Source organism: Nicotiana tabacum, chromosome 1, assembly GCF_000715075.1.
Source record: "Nicotiana tabacum cultivar K326 chromosome 1, ASM71507v2, whole genome shotgun sequence".
Classification (NCBI taxonomy): Eukaryota; Viridiplantae; Streptophyta; class Magnoliopsida; order Solanales; family Solanaceae; genus Nicotiana; species Nicotiana tabacum.
Window position 1 is genome coordinate 11,482,870 of NC_134080.1, and position 18,133 is coordinate 11,501,002.

At 35.6% G+C, this 18,133-nt stretch overlaps 1 protein-coding gene across 1 annotated transcript; it reads right to left on the minus strand.

Annotated features, from left to right (window-relative positions):
* Positions 1-1,371: 1,371 nt before the first annotated feature.
* Positions 1,372-6,232, minus strand: LOC107799812 (putative LRR receptor-like serine/threonine-protein kinase At1g63430). Its single transcript, XM_016622959.2, has 13 exons — positions 5,505-6,232; positions 5,134-5,272; positions 4,718-4,789; positions 4,492-4,635; positions 4,241-4,390; positions 3,843-3,959; positions 3,592-3,656; positions 3,113-3,364; positions 2,803-3,008; positions 2,587-2,719; positions 2,352-2,509; positions 1,961-2,176; positions 1,372-1,875 (listed from the first exon to the last, which is right to left on the minus strand). The coding sequence occupies exons 1-13, from the start codon at positions 5,590-5,592 to the stop codon at positions 1,630-1,632; spliced, it is 1,986 nt and encodes a 661-aa protein (XP_016478445.1). The 5' UTR covers positions 5,593-6,232; the 3' UTR covers positions 1,372-1,629.
* Between the last annotated feature and the right edge of the window lie 11,901 nt (positions 6,233-18,133).

Consider the following 18,133-nt stretch of genomic DNA (forward strand, 5'->3'; position numbering starts at 1 on the left):
GAACCACCTTCTGCCCATCCAACACCTGAAATACACATTACTAGGCATTTGGACAATATTTGGTTGAAGTTAATGGAAAAAATGAAAGTATAAAAGTATAATATATACATAATAATTATATATTATACAACTTATCTACAACTTTCATACATTAGTTCTATCCAGTTATATACAAATACAATATTATACCACGTAAATATAATTTTTATACAAATTTTATACAATATGTCTTTTGTATATTTTGTATCTGATTTATACATAGTAAAAGCAAATTTCATACAATTAATTATATATTATACAACCTATCTACAACTTTCGTACATTATTTCTACCCAGTTATATATAACTACAATATAATACAACTTAAATACAATTTTTATATAAATATTATTCAACTTTCATACAATATTTAAATAAAAAATATATATAAACAATAGAATACATTTTTTCTACAATTTTAGTACTACAATTTCGTAAGTATAATGTATGTGAGTATGTCATGTCTTCTTCTTCTTCTTCTTCGAGCTTCAATCTGAAATTCAGCCAAAATCAAGTCTAATCTTCACCAAAACACCCTCAAAATTGAGATATAAACTCCAAACCATATTCCCAATTGTTTGCAACAACACCTAATCCAAACAAATAATGATTTTTGAAAATCCAAATTCGAATTCAAAGCTTTTAATGGTTGTCAATGGTGGAAGTTGCTGCTCTCTTTTCCTTTGGTTTACACTACTGGAATTAGGGATTGAGAGATAGAGAGAGACGTAGAGAGCATTCCCAATTGTTTGCAACACCCAATTCAAACAAATAATATTTTTTGAAAACCTAAATTCGAATTCAAAGATTCAAATCTTTTTAATGGTTGTCAATGATGGAATTGCTGCTCTCTTTTCTTTTGCTCTACATTACTGGAATTAGGGATTGAGAGATCGAGAGAGACACAGAGAAAGAGAGAGCCTAGGAGAGAGAGAGAGAATAAGGATGAGAAATAATTGATTCCTAATATAAATGGATCCTCATTTAATTCCTAAAGTGTATATAATTGGTAAATTTGTATATAGGATGTAATTAAATTAAAACTTGAGTAGGGAGGATAATAACGTTCCAATAGTTTATAGGTATGTAAAAATCCCTTGTCTTTTTGGTAGATTAAAGTGCAAGTTGCACATTTGATCGGTCGACCAAAAATAATTCTATTCGCTCGCCAAATAATTCTATATATATACACTACAATGAGTTCAAGCTATGTTATGAATTTTAAGTAATATTTAGATCAAGGTTCAAAACGTAATTTGTATGGTGTTTTATACACGACAAAGAACTTATTGCTCAATAATACAGAAAGCTGAAGAAGTAACACTTTGAATCTAGCCAACATGCCTTTCATTTACTATCAACACTCATCATTTTAGTAAAGAACCAGTTGTTTACAAAGAATCAACAGTAGCATCTCTTCAACTCTACTTTTCCTAGAGACTCAAAATTTACATGAACTCAACCACAACACCAGAAGATTGGGAACGAGATCGAGAGATCAAAAATAAAAGGGTAGAAAAAAAGGAGAATAAGGGGAAGTGCTAGATGATTACATATTTCGTGATATATATACTGTTAACCTTCTGTCAGTTAGGATGAAAGTGCAAGCTCGGCCCACGCCAAAGAAGATGCCTTGAGCTCTGCAGTGATTGAAGTGTCAATGTTGCTCTCTAACATAGCACACAAGTCCTTCATGGAAGTCCTCCTGCTCGAACTCGGGTGGATACAAAGGTTAATCACCTCACAAATCACTTTGAGGTCTTCTTGTTTGAAATGTTTCAACTCGGGATCTACAACATAGGATAATACCTCTGGTACTTCAAGAAATTCCTTAGCCTGCCACATAAAAAGTCGAATTCAGGTCCTCTGCCTGAAAAGTCTATCGCAGATAAAAATCATTGGCACGAAAACAAATGCTTACCCAATCTACTAAGCACCCTTTGTCTTTGCAATATGGAGGTCTCCCACTGATTATTTCCAGTAGCAGTACTCCAAATGCATAAGTATTACCCTGGACGTCGAGATGACGGCCCTCTAGAGTATTTGGAAGGACACATATTGCTCCTTCACTACTGATAGCACCCGAGTTCTTTTCTGATCTTGAAATTATTGACTTCCAACTTTCAAAATCAACAAGCTGACAAATAAAATAAAAAATTTGAGAAGACAAAGTATGGAATGGGAACAATAGTGCATTAGTATGGAATGGGAAACAATTGTGTATCAAGTACTCAGTAATAGTTAAGAGATAAACCGAACAGATGATTAGCACTGTTTTATACGTCAATGATAGATAATGATCTTTCGTTTACCTTTGGAGAAAAATCTTCTGTGAGATATATAGAATTTGAGTTCAGTTCTGATATAGTAAATGGAGGGTCAAGTTCTGAATGTAGATATGTCAGTCCCTTAGCGATACCAATAACTATTTTCATCCGGCGTGTCCAAGATAGGTTGCATCCTTCTCCGTCTGTGACAATTTCAAAGAGTTAGTTCTCGCCTCGAACCATACTGAAGTGGACGTGAAAACCAACTTATTTTACTCACAGTGAAGGTGTTCGTATAATGTCCCATTGGATGCATACTCAAACACCAACATCCTCGTGAAAGGACTACTCTCTCTGCAATAGCCTAGAAGTTTCCCAGTGTTCTCGTGATTTATTCTGGCCAATTCTGCCACCTACGGTGAAGTTACAGAAGTTAGAGCATGGAACTTACAATGCAGCCAGTAGCCACGTAAGATGAAGAAAGAATGAGTTCCACCTCTTTCTGAAAATAAAGCTCTAGATAGGCTGTCCAATGCTCTTCTTTGACACAAAGCGATATTACAGCTATCTCGGGTCCACCTTTCATGGTTCCTTTGTAAACTAAGCTGTCTGGCGAGGATCCAATGATGTTGCTGAAATCCTCACAAGCTACCTCAAGTTCTTGTCTGCTGTATCTTACGACATCTTTCAGCATACTAGTATCTACAAAGAAACATGAGTCATAAATATAAAGCATGAACAGTAAAGCGTCCCATATGAGAAAGATACTTTTTACGAAGTAGCCAGTTCAAGTGCATGGAACTAACCTACGTAAATGGTCATATTATCTTTCCCGCTTCCTGATTTTTTCCAAGGTATGATAGAGGATTTGTTCTTACACTTGTGAAGGCCAGTCACAAGAGCCACGATGAAGAGAGAACCAACCATAACTCCCGTTACCACTTCTAAAGCCAAAAGCCAGGTGGGCTTGGAAGAAGAAGCCTGATGTCTCGGTCCTTCAACAGAAGGGTGCTTAGTATTGACTGTTGACGCATGGCTAGTGGGAGGTGGAGTGCCACCTATAACGCGATATTAAAACAACCAGTTCAGTCTTATTACAATAAATCTAGTTGACTGCTAACTGTTAAGGAAAAAAGTGAAACTTAAAATGTTCAGGTCTCTCAAATAAGTTAGAGATATCAATCCTTCCCGACTGACAGCTGCACAAACAATTCATTCTGTGGAAAATTGTAACCAGAGATTGTTTACTGGCACAAGAGAGAAATGCTCGAGCAGCATTACTTACCACATAGAGAAGCAGAGCGCTGCTTTGGATCTTTATGCTGAAGGCAATTTCCTTGAAAGCTAGATCTATGTCAAAACAAAATAACAGGCATTCAGAAATTATAAAAGGCAATAGAAAACAACAGTTATAGAGCATCAGAGCGATGCTTTGGATATTTGCTCTAGGGACAATTTCATTGAATCTAGATCTACAGCAATGAAAATAACAAGCATTCAGGAACAGAGAAGATAGGTGAAGAATTACGAACTGACTTTGGAAGGTAACCCAAGCACTTTGGTATGCTTCCGATGAGAAAGTTGAATGAGAAATCAGCAACTTTAAGTTGGGATGAACGACAAAATCCAGTAGGGCTGGCACCAGAAGCATACCTAAAAAGAAGTTACAGAAAGTAAAAAAACAGCGTTAAGTAAAAACACATGCAACGAATATAAGGCAACATAAAAAAAAACAGATCATTTCCAAAAACATCATCCTTAAACTTTTGAAACATACATTCTGATTTCTGTAACATCGCTCACTATGGTCAACATTAAGGAATAAAGGAATATCTTGTAGATAAACAGAGAATCATGTATTACTCCTTATCCACATACCAGAAAGTTAAAAGAAAAACAAAAAAAGTACAAGACGTAGTGCATAATCCACTTACATTCCATGTACACCGGATGTAAAATCTGATCCATTATTAGCGGGCACTGTTCCTTGAAGTTTGTTCCTGTCCAGCCGAAGTTCCTCAAGGTATTTCAAATTACCAAGCTCAGCAGGCAATTTTCCTGTTAATCCATTGGATTGTAGGTTTCTGCAGAGACACATACAAGCTAGAAAAATAAGGGAGCTTCAAGGAAGATAAGAAAAGTCTTAAAGTACAAATAAACCAACAAAGATTCGCATTAGACTAACATTTTCATAAGGTTTGTCAGATTGCCAAGCTCACGAGGAATTGGTCCTGTTAGCTGGTTAGCACCCAAATCCAAGACCTTTAGGTTTTTCAACAAGCCAATCTCCTTAGGTATTGTACCAATCAGTACATTTCCATGCAAAATTCTGCATATCGCCAATGCATAACATAAATTACGACCTGAACTATATTACACTTATAAGTACAGTCTATCAGGAAATAACTTACAGTTCTTGCAAAGAAGCGAGCTGATGCAAGTTGGGTGAAAGAAAACCCTTCAATGAAGCACCAGAAATGTTACTGCAAATTATGGTTCCACGAAGTAGTGTAAACGCGAATTAGAGTTTAACTTGAGCCCATAAATCATTTTTAGTTGAGAAAAAATCAATAACCAAATAATACTTCAATGTAAAAAGAACAGCCCGCTCGATACACTAAGCTGTTGCTATGCACGGGGTCCAAGGAAGTGCCGGACCACAAAGGTCTACTGTATGCAGCCTTACCCTACATTTCTGCAAGATGCTGTTTACACGGCTCGAACCGGTGCCTCCTGGTCACATGGAGGCAACTTTACCGGTTACCCAAAGCTCACCTTCCAAATAATACTTCAATGTATAGCACATAAATGGAAGAGACTAGCTCACATTTTTATGACATGATCTTGAGCCATAGAACAAAAGATTCCAGCCCAATCACAAGGATCTGAATCTAAGGCATTCCAATTTGACAAAACCAGAAGAGGGTCTTCATATATAGCTTCCTTGAATGTATTGAGAGCATAAACTGTATCAACAAAGAGTGCCCAATCAGATTCACTCCAATAAACTACATAATCTTAGAATTAGAACAAACTATATCAACACAACAAATACAAGATCTTTCCTAAACAACACTACATAACACCCTGCATTATTGTTAATCCTACAACTAACACTTACAACAATCAAAAAGACAAATTATTGCAACTACAGAACTTAAGTACATCAAGATCTAAGCTTGAATTAATAATACACACCTTCATGTGATGGAAAAGCATCACAGATCATAATTCTCTCAACACTCAAGAACACTGTTAAAACTGATAAGAAAGCAAAAGTTCTCATCTTTCTTCCAATAATTCTCTCAACACTCAGGAACACACTAATTTTTACACAAAACCATAACTGAAAGAACCCATCAGAAGCAATAGCTTCCAAGAACTTCAAGAATCAACCAAAATAGAAAGACCCAAAATGCAAAAAGTCCAAATTTTAAAGAAATGGGGTTATCAAGAAATGGAAAGAAAAAATAAGAAAAGACTCAAGACGGTGGATTTAATAAGAGATGAAAACAAACAAAGAAAAGCTGGAAAAATAAAGATAAAGTTGTCTTTTTTTAGAAGTGAGGGAGAAAAGAGAAAAAAACACTAAAGAAAACAGAATGAAACTTAAGAGTGAATCCAAGAATCTAAATCTGTAACAACCCCTTTAATGGAAACTACTCTTAAGTATCACCTACTAGTTAAAAAATGGGGAAAAACTTGGGTTCAAAGAGAGGTTTGGTGTCAGAAACAGAGACAGTTTATGAGCTGAACAAGAAGAATTTTTGGAAAGGAAATGATTAAATTTATTATGGAAATAAAAGAGAAAAAAGATCAAAGAGAAAATGCAGAAGCAGATAATAGATTGGAGATAGGAAGGAGCGGCGGGCTAAAGGAAGTGTGGGCCTGTACAAGCGTGGCTTTGATGGATGAACTTTCAGCATTTTGTTATCATAATAATACAATTTGCTCTATTATTTCTCTTTTCTCCATCTTATGGTTCTCCACATTTTTTTTTTTGAGATTTCACATAATTAATACTTTTTTTAAAATAAACATATTTATTACGAAATTGGTTAATTTTGTCAGTTTACTGTAATCTTTCTTTGTTATTTGGGTTTAGAATCGATAATGAAAACAATCCGGTAAAATTTCACTAAGTGGGGTTTGGAGAAGGTAGTGTGTACGCTGATCTTATCCCTACCTCAATGGGACAGACATGTTATTTCCGATAAAACCTCGGCTCAGAAAGACGGAAAAAAAAATAAGAAGAGACAATATATCATTATCGTTAACGAAAATCATAAAAATAGTAACATCATCATAAAAATCACAAAGTAACTAAAATTGTTGTTGTTGTTGATTGATACGCGATTGAAAAGAAAAATAGTTGAAATTCGATTTCATGATATTTCAAATTTACTTCACTATAGAATCTTTAGCAATCAGTACAAAACTCAACATTTTAGGAGTTTCTAATCAACTATGAAAATTATATATTCATTCATGAAGAAGGATAAGTGCTAACATGGGATTATTCCTTGATCTCTTATTTTTAATTTAATGATTAATGATATTTCCCTTTGTAAACAAAACTACTTGTGTTCTACTAGTGTATTATCTTTGCTTTTATTAGTGCTTTTCACATTATTTGAAAACAGGCAATCATTGTTATTGGACCCAAAAAAAAAGTAAATTAGGTAAAGCTAGTCTTCGATGTGATTGAGATAATCCTTTTTGTTTTTCTTTTTTTTATTAATTCTTTACGGTCGAGGATCTCTCGGAAATAGTTTCTCTACCCCTTAGAGGTAGGGTAAGTTTGGTGAACATTCTATCCTCTCCCGATCCCATTTGTGATTTACTGAGTTGTTGTAATTCTTTACCATGAGGTCACGGGTTCAAACCGTGGAAACAATCTCTTGCAAAAATGCAGGGTAAGACTGCTTACAATAGACCTTTATGGTCCGGCCTTTTCCCGGACCCTGCGCATAGCGGGAACTTAGTGCGCCGGACTGCCTTTTTTTGTTGTCATTCTTTACATCTATATTTCTTTACCCTTTTTACATTTTGATTTTTGTTGATATTGATTTACTCTATTGAGCAACCAGAAATATAGTAGTACCAATTATTTCTAAACCCTATTAATTGTTTTAATGTGTTTGAATGTCCTTGAATTTTCTCTTCTTTGTTTAGTTTTGGTGAGACGAAAATGCATTAAATGTACAAAAGCTTGAGGTAGTACTTAACCACGTCATAAATGAAGTTAAGAAAGAGAGAAAATCCAAGAGACGGCTTGGAACTAATAATTGCATAAAGGAAAGGCAATCCGATTCACTCAAGCGAATGCAAAATTTTAGATTTTTCTAGTTAGAATGGATTGGTCGAGCCTATCCAATCAATAATTATTTATGACTGACTCGATATTCACTTGATTTTTGGGTCATAATGAGCTCCGATCTTAGTAACCTTTATTCTCATCTTGCGTAAGAATATAAGTTTTTTCCCTCAGTTTCTACTACTCTCCTTGCTGAGAAGCTTCGCCAGAAACAAGCAAGATGAGATCGCTCTACTTTGTAGACAAGGCTTGTTCCGTACTTTCTTACGAGCTCGTGTACTACTTACTCCTATCTCTAAAGGGGCTTATACACTTCACTCGATATCTACTAAACGAGCATTAGAGCGAGCGAGCGAGGCCCTCAATTTTGTTAACTTTACCGGCTCCGAGGCTCCCCTTCGAATAGCGTAAGCAAGAGACACTAAAATTAGAATAGATAAAAGATATTCACTTGGAGTACATATTCTAAAACCAATAAATCTATATTTCACTTGGACTTTAATTAAATACTTCCTCGTTCATTTTTAGTTGTTTATTTTTGATTTTGTACTCTCGTTAAAAAAAATATATGTATTTTACAATTTCACTCATAATAATTATAGCATTTCAAAAGGTATTAAAAAATAATCTGAAAAATGAGTAGTTAATACTTAACGATAAGGATAAAATTAGAAGAAGAAAAAATTTATTTCTTGATTTATTAAAATGAAAAAGTAAAAGTATTAGGGGTAAAAATGGAAAATGAGGTGTCAGAGTTATGATGAACGGTCTTCGAATATTGCGCAAGCAATCATGTGCCTCATTCTCAGCGCATGTTAGAAACCAACACACACTTTAATCAGTGAGTAGAAGCGGAGACTTGCACGGTTTAATATTTCTATTTTTCAGTGCATTAAATAAAATATTACTCATTTTTAGGAACAATTCATTGAGTAGCCTGTGACATGTTTTTTCAGAATAGTTAGACAAAATTTTAAGCAAATACACAATATACATTTTTCCTTCTAATTTTCTAATTTAGACAAAATATTCGTCACCGATATCAAGAGTTATTATAAGGGAAAATAATCAAATTTATCCTTATACTATTAGTAATCAAAAAGACGTTACCCTCCGTTTGAAATTTATTCTAATACTATCCCCATCGTAAGGAGAAAAAACTCTTATTTTTGTGCTTAAGTGCAGGTGAGTGATTTTAAAACAAATTAATATTAAAGAGTTATTTGAACCTTTTTCTCGAAGAAAAGACAACTAAAATTTACTCATTTTAATGGAGCTATGTTAATGGCAATAGAGGCAGATTCAAAATTTGAACTCTACGGATCTAACATTTAAATTTCTTAACGTTGAAACCGTTATAATTTAATTTATAGGTTCATATTTACTCTTTGTTACAATTTTAATGTGTTTATATACATAAATTAAGCTATGCATCAAATGTAATTGGTTTAGATGTTCTCGGTATTATAACACTAGATCCGCCCTAAATGGACAATTGGTTAATAATAAAGGCGTGAATGAACCAAAAGATTATTTTTTTTTGAAAAGAAAAAGTGCAAATTGTTCAATTTCTTACAGCAACAAAAATGAAAAGTCAAGCCTGTTCAAATTTGAAAATCAGCCTCAAATTCATACTAATTTTTAGACATTTGATGGAAAGCTCAATCTCGAGAAGAAGAAAAAAAGTGTGATTTTGACTTGCTTATATCTATTTTAACTGTTAAAATATTCTATTTTCCCGCTTCTTTTCGGGGAACAACATCCTTATATAACATTAATTTATTGTAAAAGACAAATTTTTTCGGAACCAAATTTCATATTCTGTTATAATATATGTTTTCTATAGCAACAATTTGCTATAACATCCAAAAATATCTGAAATAAAGAAGATTTTTATAAATATGTTGACTATAGTATTAGCTATGACTTTCTTGCTATGACTATAGGTTTGCGATGTTGATAAAGTAGTCAGAAAGCCAACATCAATTTTACCTGCTCCAATACTCAATTATTCACGGGAAAAAGAGCAAGAAAAGAAAAGAAAAAAAATAAATCGATCGTTTTATTTAAACTTCAAAATAAAAGGATTATTTTATTATTACTGCTACTTATTTGGATAAAGGTCAGCCCTATTTAATTTTAAATACATGTGAAATGATATCCCAATTAAAATAATGTTAGGTGTGACAGAGAAGACAAGAAGATAGTTTAAACATGAAGGGTCCTCAATGACAGTACTTCCAAGTAATACATTACAAAGAAAAGATACCTTTTTTCAAATTTATTATTAAAAGGAAAAAAAAAGAAAAACAAATTCGGGAATATCTTAGATTCTTCAAGTTTATTATAACCTTCTTCAACTTGTATATGGTGTATTATGTTTGTCAGCACATTAAAAATGAAAAAAAAAGAAATAATTAATTAGGTACGATTTTAATATCACGATTCGGATTTCCCACCCTCATGAGTCGTGATGACGCCTACTAATGGGAGTTAGGCAAGCCAAACCTTAACTACTTGCTACACTTTCATTTTTTTGCTTCTTTTTAACAAACACAAGTTGATAATATAATAAAAGCGGAATTTTTAAATAAATAAGCGGAAGTCAACAATTATGTACCTTAAGGCTACGTCTATTACAACTTTTAAAACTTCAAATATCCAAAACATGGTGTCACCGTGTCATAGACTGTCTAAGAGTCACTACATACAAGGTCTGAAGAAATACAATACACTGTCTCTGAACAAAGGAAATGAAACAGGAAATAGAGATAGAGGGATACGCCAGGGCCTGCGGACGCCTGCAGGTCTACCTTGGATCTCCGGGTGGACTGAAGGAAGCACTCCAACTACTGTCCGAAAGCAGCTCCTGGATCTGCACACAGTGCAGAGTGTAGTATCAGTACAACCAACCCCATGTGCTGGTAAGTGTCTATCCTAACCTCGGCGAAGTAGTGACGAGGCTAGGACCAGATCACCACATAAACCTGTGTAGTTCATATATATATATATATATGCAACGGAAAAGAAATACAAAAATAACCAGTCAATGTGGGAGGGGGAACATGCTGTGAGGAAGATAATAATTCCGAATAGAAAGGCATCAAGTAAGGAAAGAAACAACATAACTAAAATATCAATAAGGAAGCAGAAATCAACAATTGCACGGCATCACCCTTCGTGTTTTTACTCTCAGCCTCACCAAAGCAGTTATATAATAAAAATGTGCACGGCATCACCCTTCGTGTTTTTACTCTCGACCTCACCAAAACAATCATATAATCAAAATGTGCACGGCATCACCCTTCGTGCTTTTACTCTGTTTCCTCACCATATAATCAATAGAATCGACACAGAATGGTACGTCGTGCGGTACAGCATCACCCTTCGTGCTTTAACACTCTTCCTCACCCAAAAAGTAATCACAAGCAAAGGGGTAAGGGAATAAATAAAATAGTAATAGAGATCCCGACAAGGGAACAACATTTAAACAATTAAATTCCGGCAAGGGAACAATAATTAAATTAACAATAGCCCGGCAAGGGTGACAACATAATGATCTCTTCTCTTTCTCAATTTTACTTCACAATTCACTTCATAACTCGAGCCAATGCTCTAGAGGTTCGATTATCACTTATACTTTAAAACTCATTTCACAACTCGAGCCAATGCTCTAGAAATTCAATTTTCACATATACTTTCACATTTTCGCTATACAACTTGAGTCAACGCTCCTCAATGTTCATAATCGCAATCCTTTCCACAAACTTTATACAACAATTAGAATTCTTCACCAAGGCATGAATAATACAACAAAATTACGAAAATCACAATATAAGACTCACGGTCATGCTTGACGCCAACGTATAGATACTCGTCACCATGCTTATACGTCGTACTCGACAAGAAGCAAATAGCAAATAGGACACAACTCCTAATCCTTCAAGCTAAGGTTAGACCAAACACTTACCTCGATGCCTTGAACACAACTCAAGTTTCAATTATAGTTGTACCCCTTGATTCCACCGCCAATTCGCTCGTATCTAGTCACAAGTTACTTAATTACGTCAATAAACGCTAAATGAATCAATTTGAATGCATGAAAATGAGTTTTCCAAAGTTTTTACCCAAAAAGTCAAAATCGCCCCCGGGCCCACGTGGTCAAACCTGAGGTTCGAACCAAAACCCGATTACTCATTGCCCCACGAGCTCAAATATGTAATTTGTTTTGAAATCGGACCTCAAATCGAGGTCCAAATCCCCAATTTTTGAAAAACCTAAGTTCTACCCAAAACACCCAATTTCCCCATGAAAATAATTGATTTGAAGTTGAAATCACGTTAAAAGATGTTAATGATTGAAGAAAACTTGTTAAAAACGACTTACAATTGATTTGGAGAAGAAAGGTTGTTTGAAAAATCGGCTCTTATGTTTTTTGGGGTTTTTGAAAAGTGCAAAATAATTGAAAATCTCATCTATTTATACTCCTGTCAGACCCTCTCCGCGAACCGCATAAAAAGGACTGCAGCCGCGGAGCTCCACCGCGGACCGCAAGAAATCGAGTGCGACCGCGGAGGCTTGGCCTTGCTCACCGCGAACCGCACAAATCTCACCGCGGTCGCGGAGTCCTCACCGCGGTCGCGAAGCTTCCACCGCGGACCGCGAGACCTGGCTTCAGAGACCTGCAACTTCTCTAGATCTGCAAATTTTTCCTAAGTGTAAAAACATCTCGAAACTCACCCGAGCCCTCGGGGCTCCAAACCAAATGTCGTACTAACTCAAAAACATCATATGGATTTACTCGTGTAATCAAATCATCAAAATAACCTCATGAACATCAAATTAAATTTCGAGATCAATGAAATTTTCTCAAAACTTCCTTAAACATAAATTTTGCAATTTAAGTCTGAATCACGTCACGTGACATCCGTTTTTCACCAAATTCCGCATAAATGTCTTAAATCATATATAAGACCTGTACCGGGCGCTAGAACCAAAATACGGGCCCGATACCATCATGTTCTAATCAAATTTCACTTCAAATTTCTTTAAACAATTCCTGAAAATAATTTCTCTTAAAAATTCATTTCTCGGGCTTGGGACCTCGGAATTCGATTTCGGGCATACGCCCAAGTCCCATATTTTCCTACGAACCCTCCGGGACCGTCAAATCACGGATCCAGGTCCGTTGACTGAAGTCAAATTAGCTCATTTTATCATCAAAACTTATCATTTTTCACAGATTATCATGTTTAAGCTTTCCGGCTACGTGCTCGGACTGCGCACACAAATCGAGGTGACTCTAAATGAGATTTTCAAGGCCTCAAAATATGAAAGTTTTGTTTTAAAACAAGTGATGACATTTTGGGTCATTACATTTAATCTCTGTATTTATGGCTGATAATCTTTAATCTATTCTTCCACAAGGCGTGATTGATCAGTTAAATACACATGACGAATTCAACTCCGCCATCGACTCAAGCATGTCATTCTAAAGGAAGAAAGTAGGACAGATCCTATTATCTACTGATTTTTGAATCGTGCATCAATTGGCTATTAATTTTTTTTTTTTTTTGAATATAAAGGAGGTGTTTGGTATAACGGAAAATATTTTTCGTGGAAAATATTTTTCAATATTTTCTTGGAAATATTTTCTTGGAAAACAAGTAGTAATCTTATTCATTTTTCGGTGTTTGGTACGCAAATTAAGGAAAATGACTTCTCAAGAGTATTCATAAATAATTTAGATATAATAAACATGAAGCCATAAACTTTCAAAGCAACAACCTTCCGAACCCACAAATTTCATAAACTTTCGAACTGTTAAACTTTCGAAACCGAGGAATTTCGAACCCCTAAACTTTATAATTTCTAAACCCGTAAACTTTAAAACACATAAACCTCCGAACTCATAACTTTGGAACTCGTAAAATTTTGAACTTTTAAACCGATAAATAAAAAAATTAAAACTGAAAAATATATTTAAAAAATATTTTTTCCGGGAGGGGGGGGGAGGGGGAGGGGGACAGGGGAGGGGGTGGAGGACAGAAAAAAGAGAATAACAGAAATTTGAAATTACAAAAAAAAAAATTGTGCGCGGGGAGGGGGTGGGTGGTGCAGAAAAAGGAAAAAACAGAAATTTGAAATTGCAAAAAAAAGGTAAGAAAATTATTTTTTTATGCGGCGGGTGGGGTGGAGGGGTAATAGGGTGGGTGGTAACGAAAAACTAAAATTTGACAAAAAAAAAGCCTTTTTTGGAGAGAGGGGGTGGGGTGGGTTGGGTTGGTGAGGGTGCGGTAGGTTGAGAAGTAGTTTTGAAAATATTTTTCCTTCTCTTGATAAGAAATTTTTTTTCCTCCAATTGGAGGAAAATGAAATCATAAGAAAAATATTTTCCAAACATTTAAGCCAATCAAACATGAAAAATTAAAAATATTTTCCTTGATACCAAACACACCCAAAATAAACTATCTTTAGAAAAAAATACTATAATGTGGACTAACAATAAAGAAACAAAAACAATAGGCAAGATATTCAAAATCCCACTAATATTGTCTCCTTTTAAAAAGTAATAACTTTACATGAAAGTGGTTTAACATTACAAAATATGTTCCTATCTCATGCAAGATGCAGTTATTAAAAATTATGACCTGTTTTTGTATGGTCTCATGTGACACACAGGACATTATAACTCAAATAAAACCGCGTCAAATGCGTAGATTAATTATCGAACAGACATTTATTTTGTTTATCTTAAATTCTCGTCTAATGGCCAAATAATTAAAGAATCTTAATGATTAGTTTTACACTAATGACCACTTGAAAATGGAAAGGTTAGATATACTATCCCTTTCATAATTAAAGTAGATTAAACTGCAAGAAACTGATGAAGAGGAGATTGAACGCAATTAGAAAAGTAAGCGAAGTGCGTGGCTAGTAAATTACTAATTAGCATGTGTAATTTGACAAAGAAAAAAGTTTAGTATATCGTATAATTTGGTAGACTTAACAGCGCCCATCGACCACTTTTTGGTTTTGCGAAAAATAACCACTGTTCTGGAGTTCCAAGTAGAGTTGGGCGTTATTACCAAAAAAAAAAAAAAGTAGAGTTGGGCGTTCGGATGGGACATTCGTATTTATACCTGTTTTTGGGTCACGTTTTACTTGTGCCCACTTTGTAAAAAAAAATTGCAAGCGTACCCACTTTTTCGCATAACTTCAGCATACGGTGCTGAAGTAGCAAAGACATTTACGCAAAATTTCAGCATTCTAGTAGACGGGACTGAAGTAGCAAGTGTGCTGAAATTTTTGTTTGTAATTGCTGAACTTAAGCATAGTAGCTGAAGTTTTGTTCTCTATTTGCTCAAGTTTTTGTTTGTAATTGATGAAGTTTTTGTTTTTGTAACTGACGAACTTCAGCTCTAGAGCTGAAATTTTTGTTTTGTAACCGGCGAACTTCAGCTCTAGAGCTGAAGTTTTTCTTTGTAACTGGCATGGCGAACTTCAGCTTTCTTAGAGTTGAAGTTTTAACTGACTTTCCATATGAAAATTAGAGAAGAAGAACAAGATTCTTAATTGTACAAGAATGAAGTAGGAAAACATCAACTCTTAATTCACCCATAAGCTCAAAAGGCATTTCATACAGTACAACGTAATAACTTAAAGCATGGAATCTTTTTGCTTTTTTTTTTCTTGAGAAGGATGATTAGAATCAGTCTTCTTCTTTTCCATGTTGTTCAAGAGTACTTTTCTTGCTTCATAATTGTGTGCACAACAGCCTAGTAAAAAAACCAAATCAATGAAACACATGATAAATCGAGCCATTATATTGTTACATCAATGTTAAGTTCCGGAGAGATATGGAGATCACTGGGAGAAGGAGGAAGAGAAAGGGGGCTGAAGTTGTTTAAAAAGTGGGTACACGTTAAAACTTTTAAAAAAATGGGTATAGGTTAGATGGGGGCGACCAAATAGGGCGCCCCGTGCAATTTTTACCGTTCGAATTTATATGAAAATTTGGCTTGACGTTTCAATTTTCGGATTGAAGAAATGACAATCCAAATCCAATCCAAATAAGCTTGGTTGGATCGGATGTTTTAAGTTTGGTTTCTGATTAATCGATTTGGATATTTTGGATTTTCGGTTTATAGTTTAAAAGTGGAAATGTTTCTTTTTCTAACAAAAATAAACTGTAACGACTAGATCGGTAGTTTTGAGCATTTGCACTTCGCTCGGTAGTTTACAGGCATGAGTAGCTCCATATGATGTATTATGACTTGTATGAATCGTTGGTTTTGGTTTTCAGGTTATTCAGAATCAGTTTGGAAGAATGGATTTCATTGTTGAAGTTTTAAGATGGAAGAGTTGACTAAGTTTGACTTTTTGTGAATTTGACCCCGGAATAAAGTTTTGATGTTTTCAGTAAGTCTAGAACGTGATTTTGGACTCGGACATACGCCCGGATTGCATTTGGAGATTTTTAGAAGGTTTCGGCACAAGTTGGCAAAAAATTGGAAATTTAAAAGTTTGGAAAGTTCATAAGTTTGACCGAAAATTGACTTTGAGGATATCGGATTCGGATTGTGGTTTCGGGAATTGGAATAGCTTTGTCATGTCATTTGGTACTTGTGTGCAAAATTTGGGTTCATTCCGGGATGATTTGATATGTTTCGGTACGAATTTTGGAAATTGGAAGTTTAAAGATCATAGATTTTGATTTGAGGTGTGATTCGTCGTTTTGATGTAAGTGTGTTTTGAGGCCTCGAGTAGGTTCGTGTTATGTTACGGAGCTTGTTGGTATGTTTGGATAGGATCCCGAGGGGGTGTTTCGGATTGATTTCAGATCATTTTTCTTCATTTTGGCATTGCTGTGTTCTATTGTTTTCTGGTGTCTCAATCCTTCATCGCGTTCGCGTGGCATGCGAATGCGTAGTGTATTTGGATGGCAGTAGCATTTCTTCATCGCGTTCTCAAGTAATGGTCCGCGTTTGCGTAGTGTTGGGGCAAGTTTTCTTCGCGTTCGTGTATGATGGTTCGCGGACGTGTAGGGTTGAGCTGGGAGCCTGAGCCGGAGGCCTTCTTCATCGCGTTTGCGTAGTTGGAGCCGCATTTGCGAAGGTCTGAGCCAACTGTGAGTCGCGTTTGCGAGATGTTTACCGCGAACACGAAGTGTATTATGGTGACAGATTATTTTGTTCATCGCGAAAGCGATAGTGTTGACGCGTTCGCGAAAGAGGATGTCTGGACAGTGTACATAGTACTCTATTTCAAAGGTTTCGGGCATTTTTGCATTTTTGGAGCTATGGAGCTCGGATTGAGGCAATTCTTGAAGCAATTTTCACCATATGAACTGGAGTAAGTGTTCTCTACTCATTTTTTGTTATATTTCATGAATCTATCTTCATTTTTAGCAATTGGTTGATGAATTTAAAGAGAAATTTGGAGGGTTTGGCCTAAAGTTTCATAATATGAATTTTTGAGTTTTGAACATCGAATTGGAGTCAGATTTGAGTGACACTAGTATGGTTGGACTCGTAATTGAATGGATTATCGTATGTTATGAGATTTGTTGGGTTCCGAGGCTTGGGTCCAGGTGTGATGTTTGGCCGATTTTGGGTTTTGATTAAGAATTCGATCTTTATCAATTGAAATTGTTTCCTTGGGCTTAATTTGATATATTTGAGTTTCTTTTGGCCAGTTTTGAGCCGTTCGGAGATCACTACGCGCGTGATGGCATCTTTGAACCATCGTTTGGCTTGCTCGACATTGGTATTGACTCGTTCGAGGTAAGTAACTCTTCTAAACTTAGTGCTGAGAGTATGAAACCCCGTAATACGTGTTATGTGATTGATGATGAGGTAATGCACATGCTAGATGACAGGCGTGTGAGCGTGCACCCTGTGAATTGTGACTCCGTTGTTTCCATGGCACTGTATAGTAGCCCTATTTTGTTGATATATGTGTTTTCACCATGTGATAAAGTAATTGAGTTGTCAATCATGCGAAATATCATGTTTAGGCTTTATGCTGATATTGTTAGGACCCATAGTGGTCGTTTCTTGATGTCATCTCATCGATTTCATTGATATTTCGTACTCAGTCATATTCATGCATTCATATCATATCTCAGTCTCAGTTGTTGTTTATTGATATATCATATCATTGTTGTCAGGATGGTTTCATGACATTGTGAGCCTGTGAGTGATACTGGAGAGATTGATGACTAAGTGAGGCTGAGAGCCTGATTATGAGTGACAGTTATGGGATCGGGCTGCACGACGCAACATGTTATATTAATTTATGCCTAGATCTGGCTTATGATAGCGCTTGGGTTGTAGGAGCCCCTCCGGAGTCTGTACACACCCCTAGTGAGCGCGGTTGATTATATTGAGGGATGGATCTTCCCTGGACATGGATCTTGTTCGAAGCATTTATATACCTGGAGATGGATCTTCTTCATGGGACCGGATTGTCCTTCCTCGGTACTGAGATACTGATGGTCAGTGATGTA

Bases quoted from the DNA above. Each gene is read 5' to 3' on its own strand.
- LOC107799812 (XM_016622959.2), bottom strand. From the start codon at position 5,592: ATGAGAACTTTTGCTTTCTTATCAGTTTTAACAGTGTTCTTGAGTGTT. The intron at 4,790-5,133 runs GTGAGCTAGTCT...CATAATTTGCAG, and splicing joins CAAGATCATGTCATAAAAAT to TAACATTTCTGGTGCTTCAT. The intron at 3,657-3,842 runs GTCAGTTCGTAA...GTTTTGACATAG, and splicing joins TGCTTGGGTTACCTTCCAAA to ATCTAGCTTTCAAGGAAATT.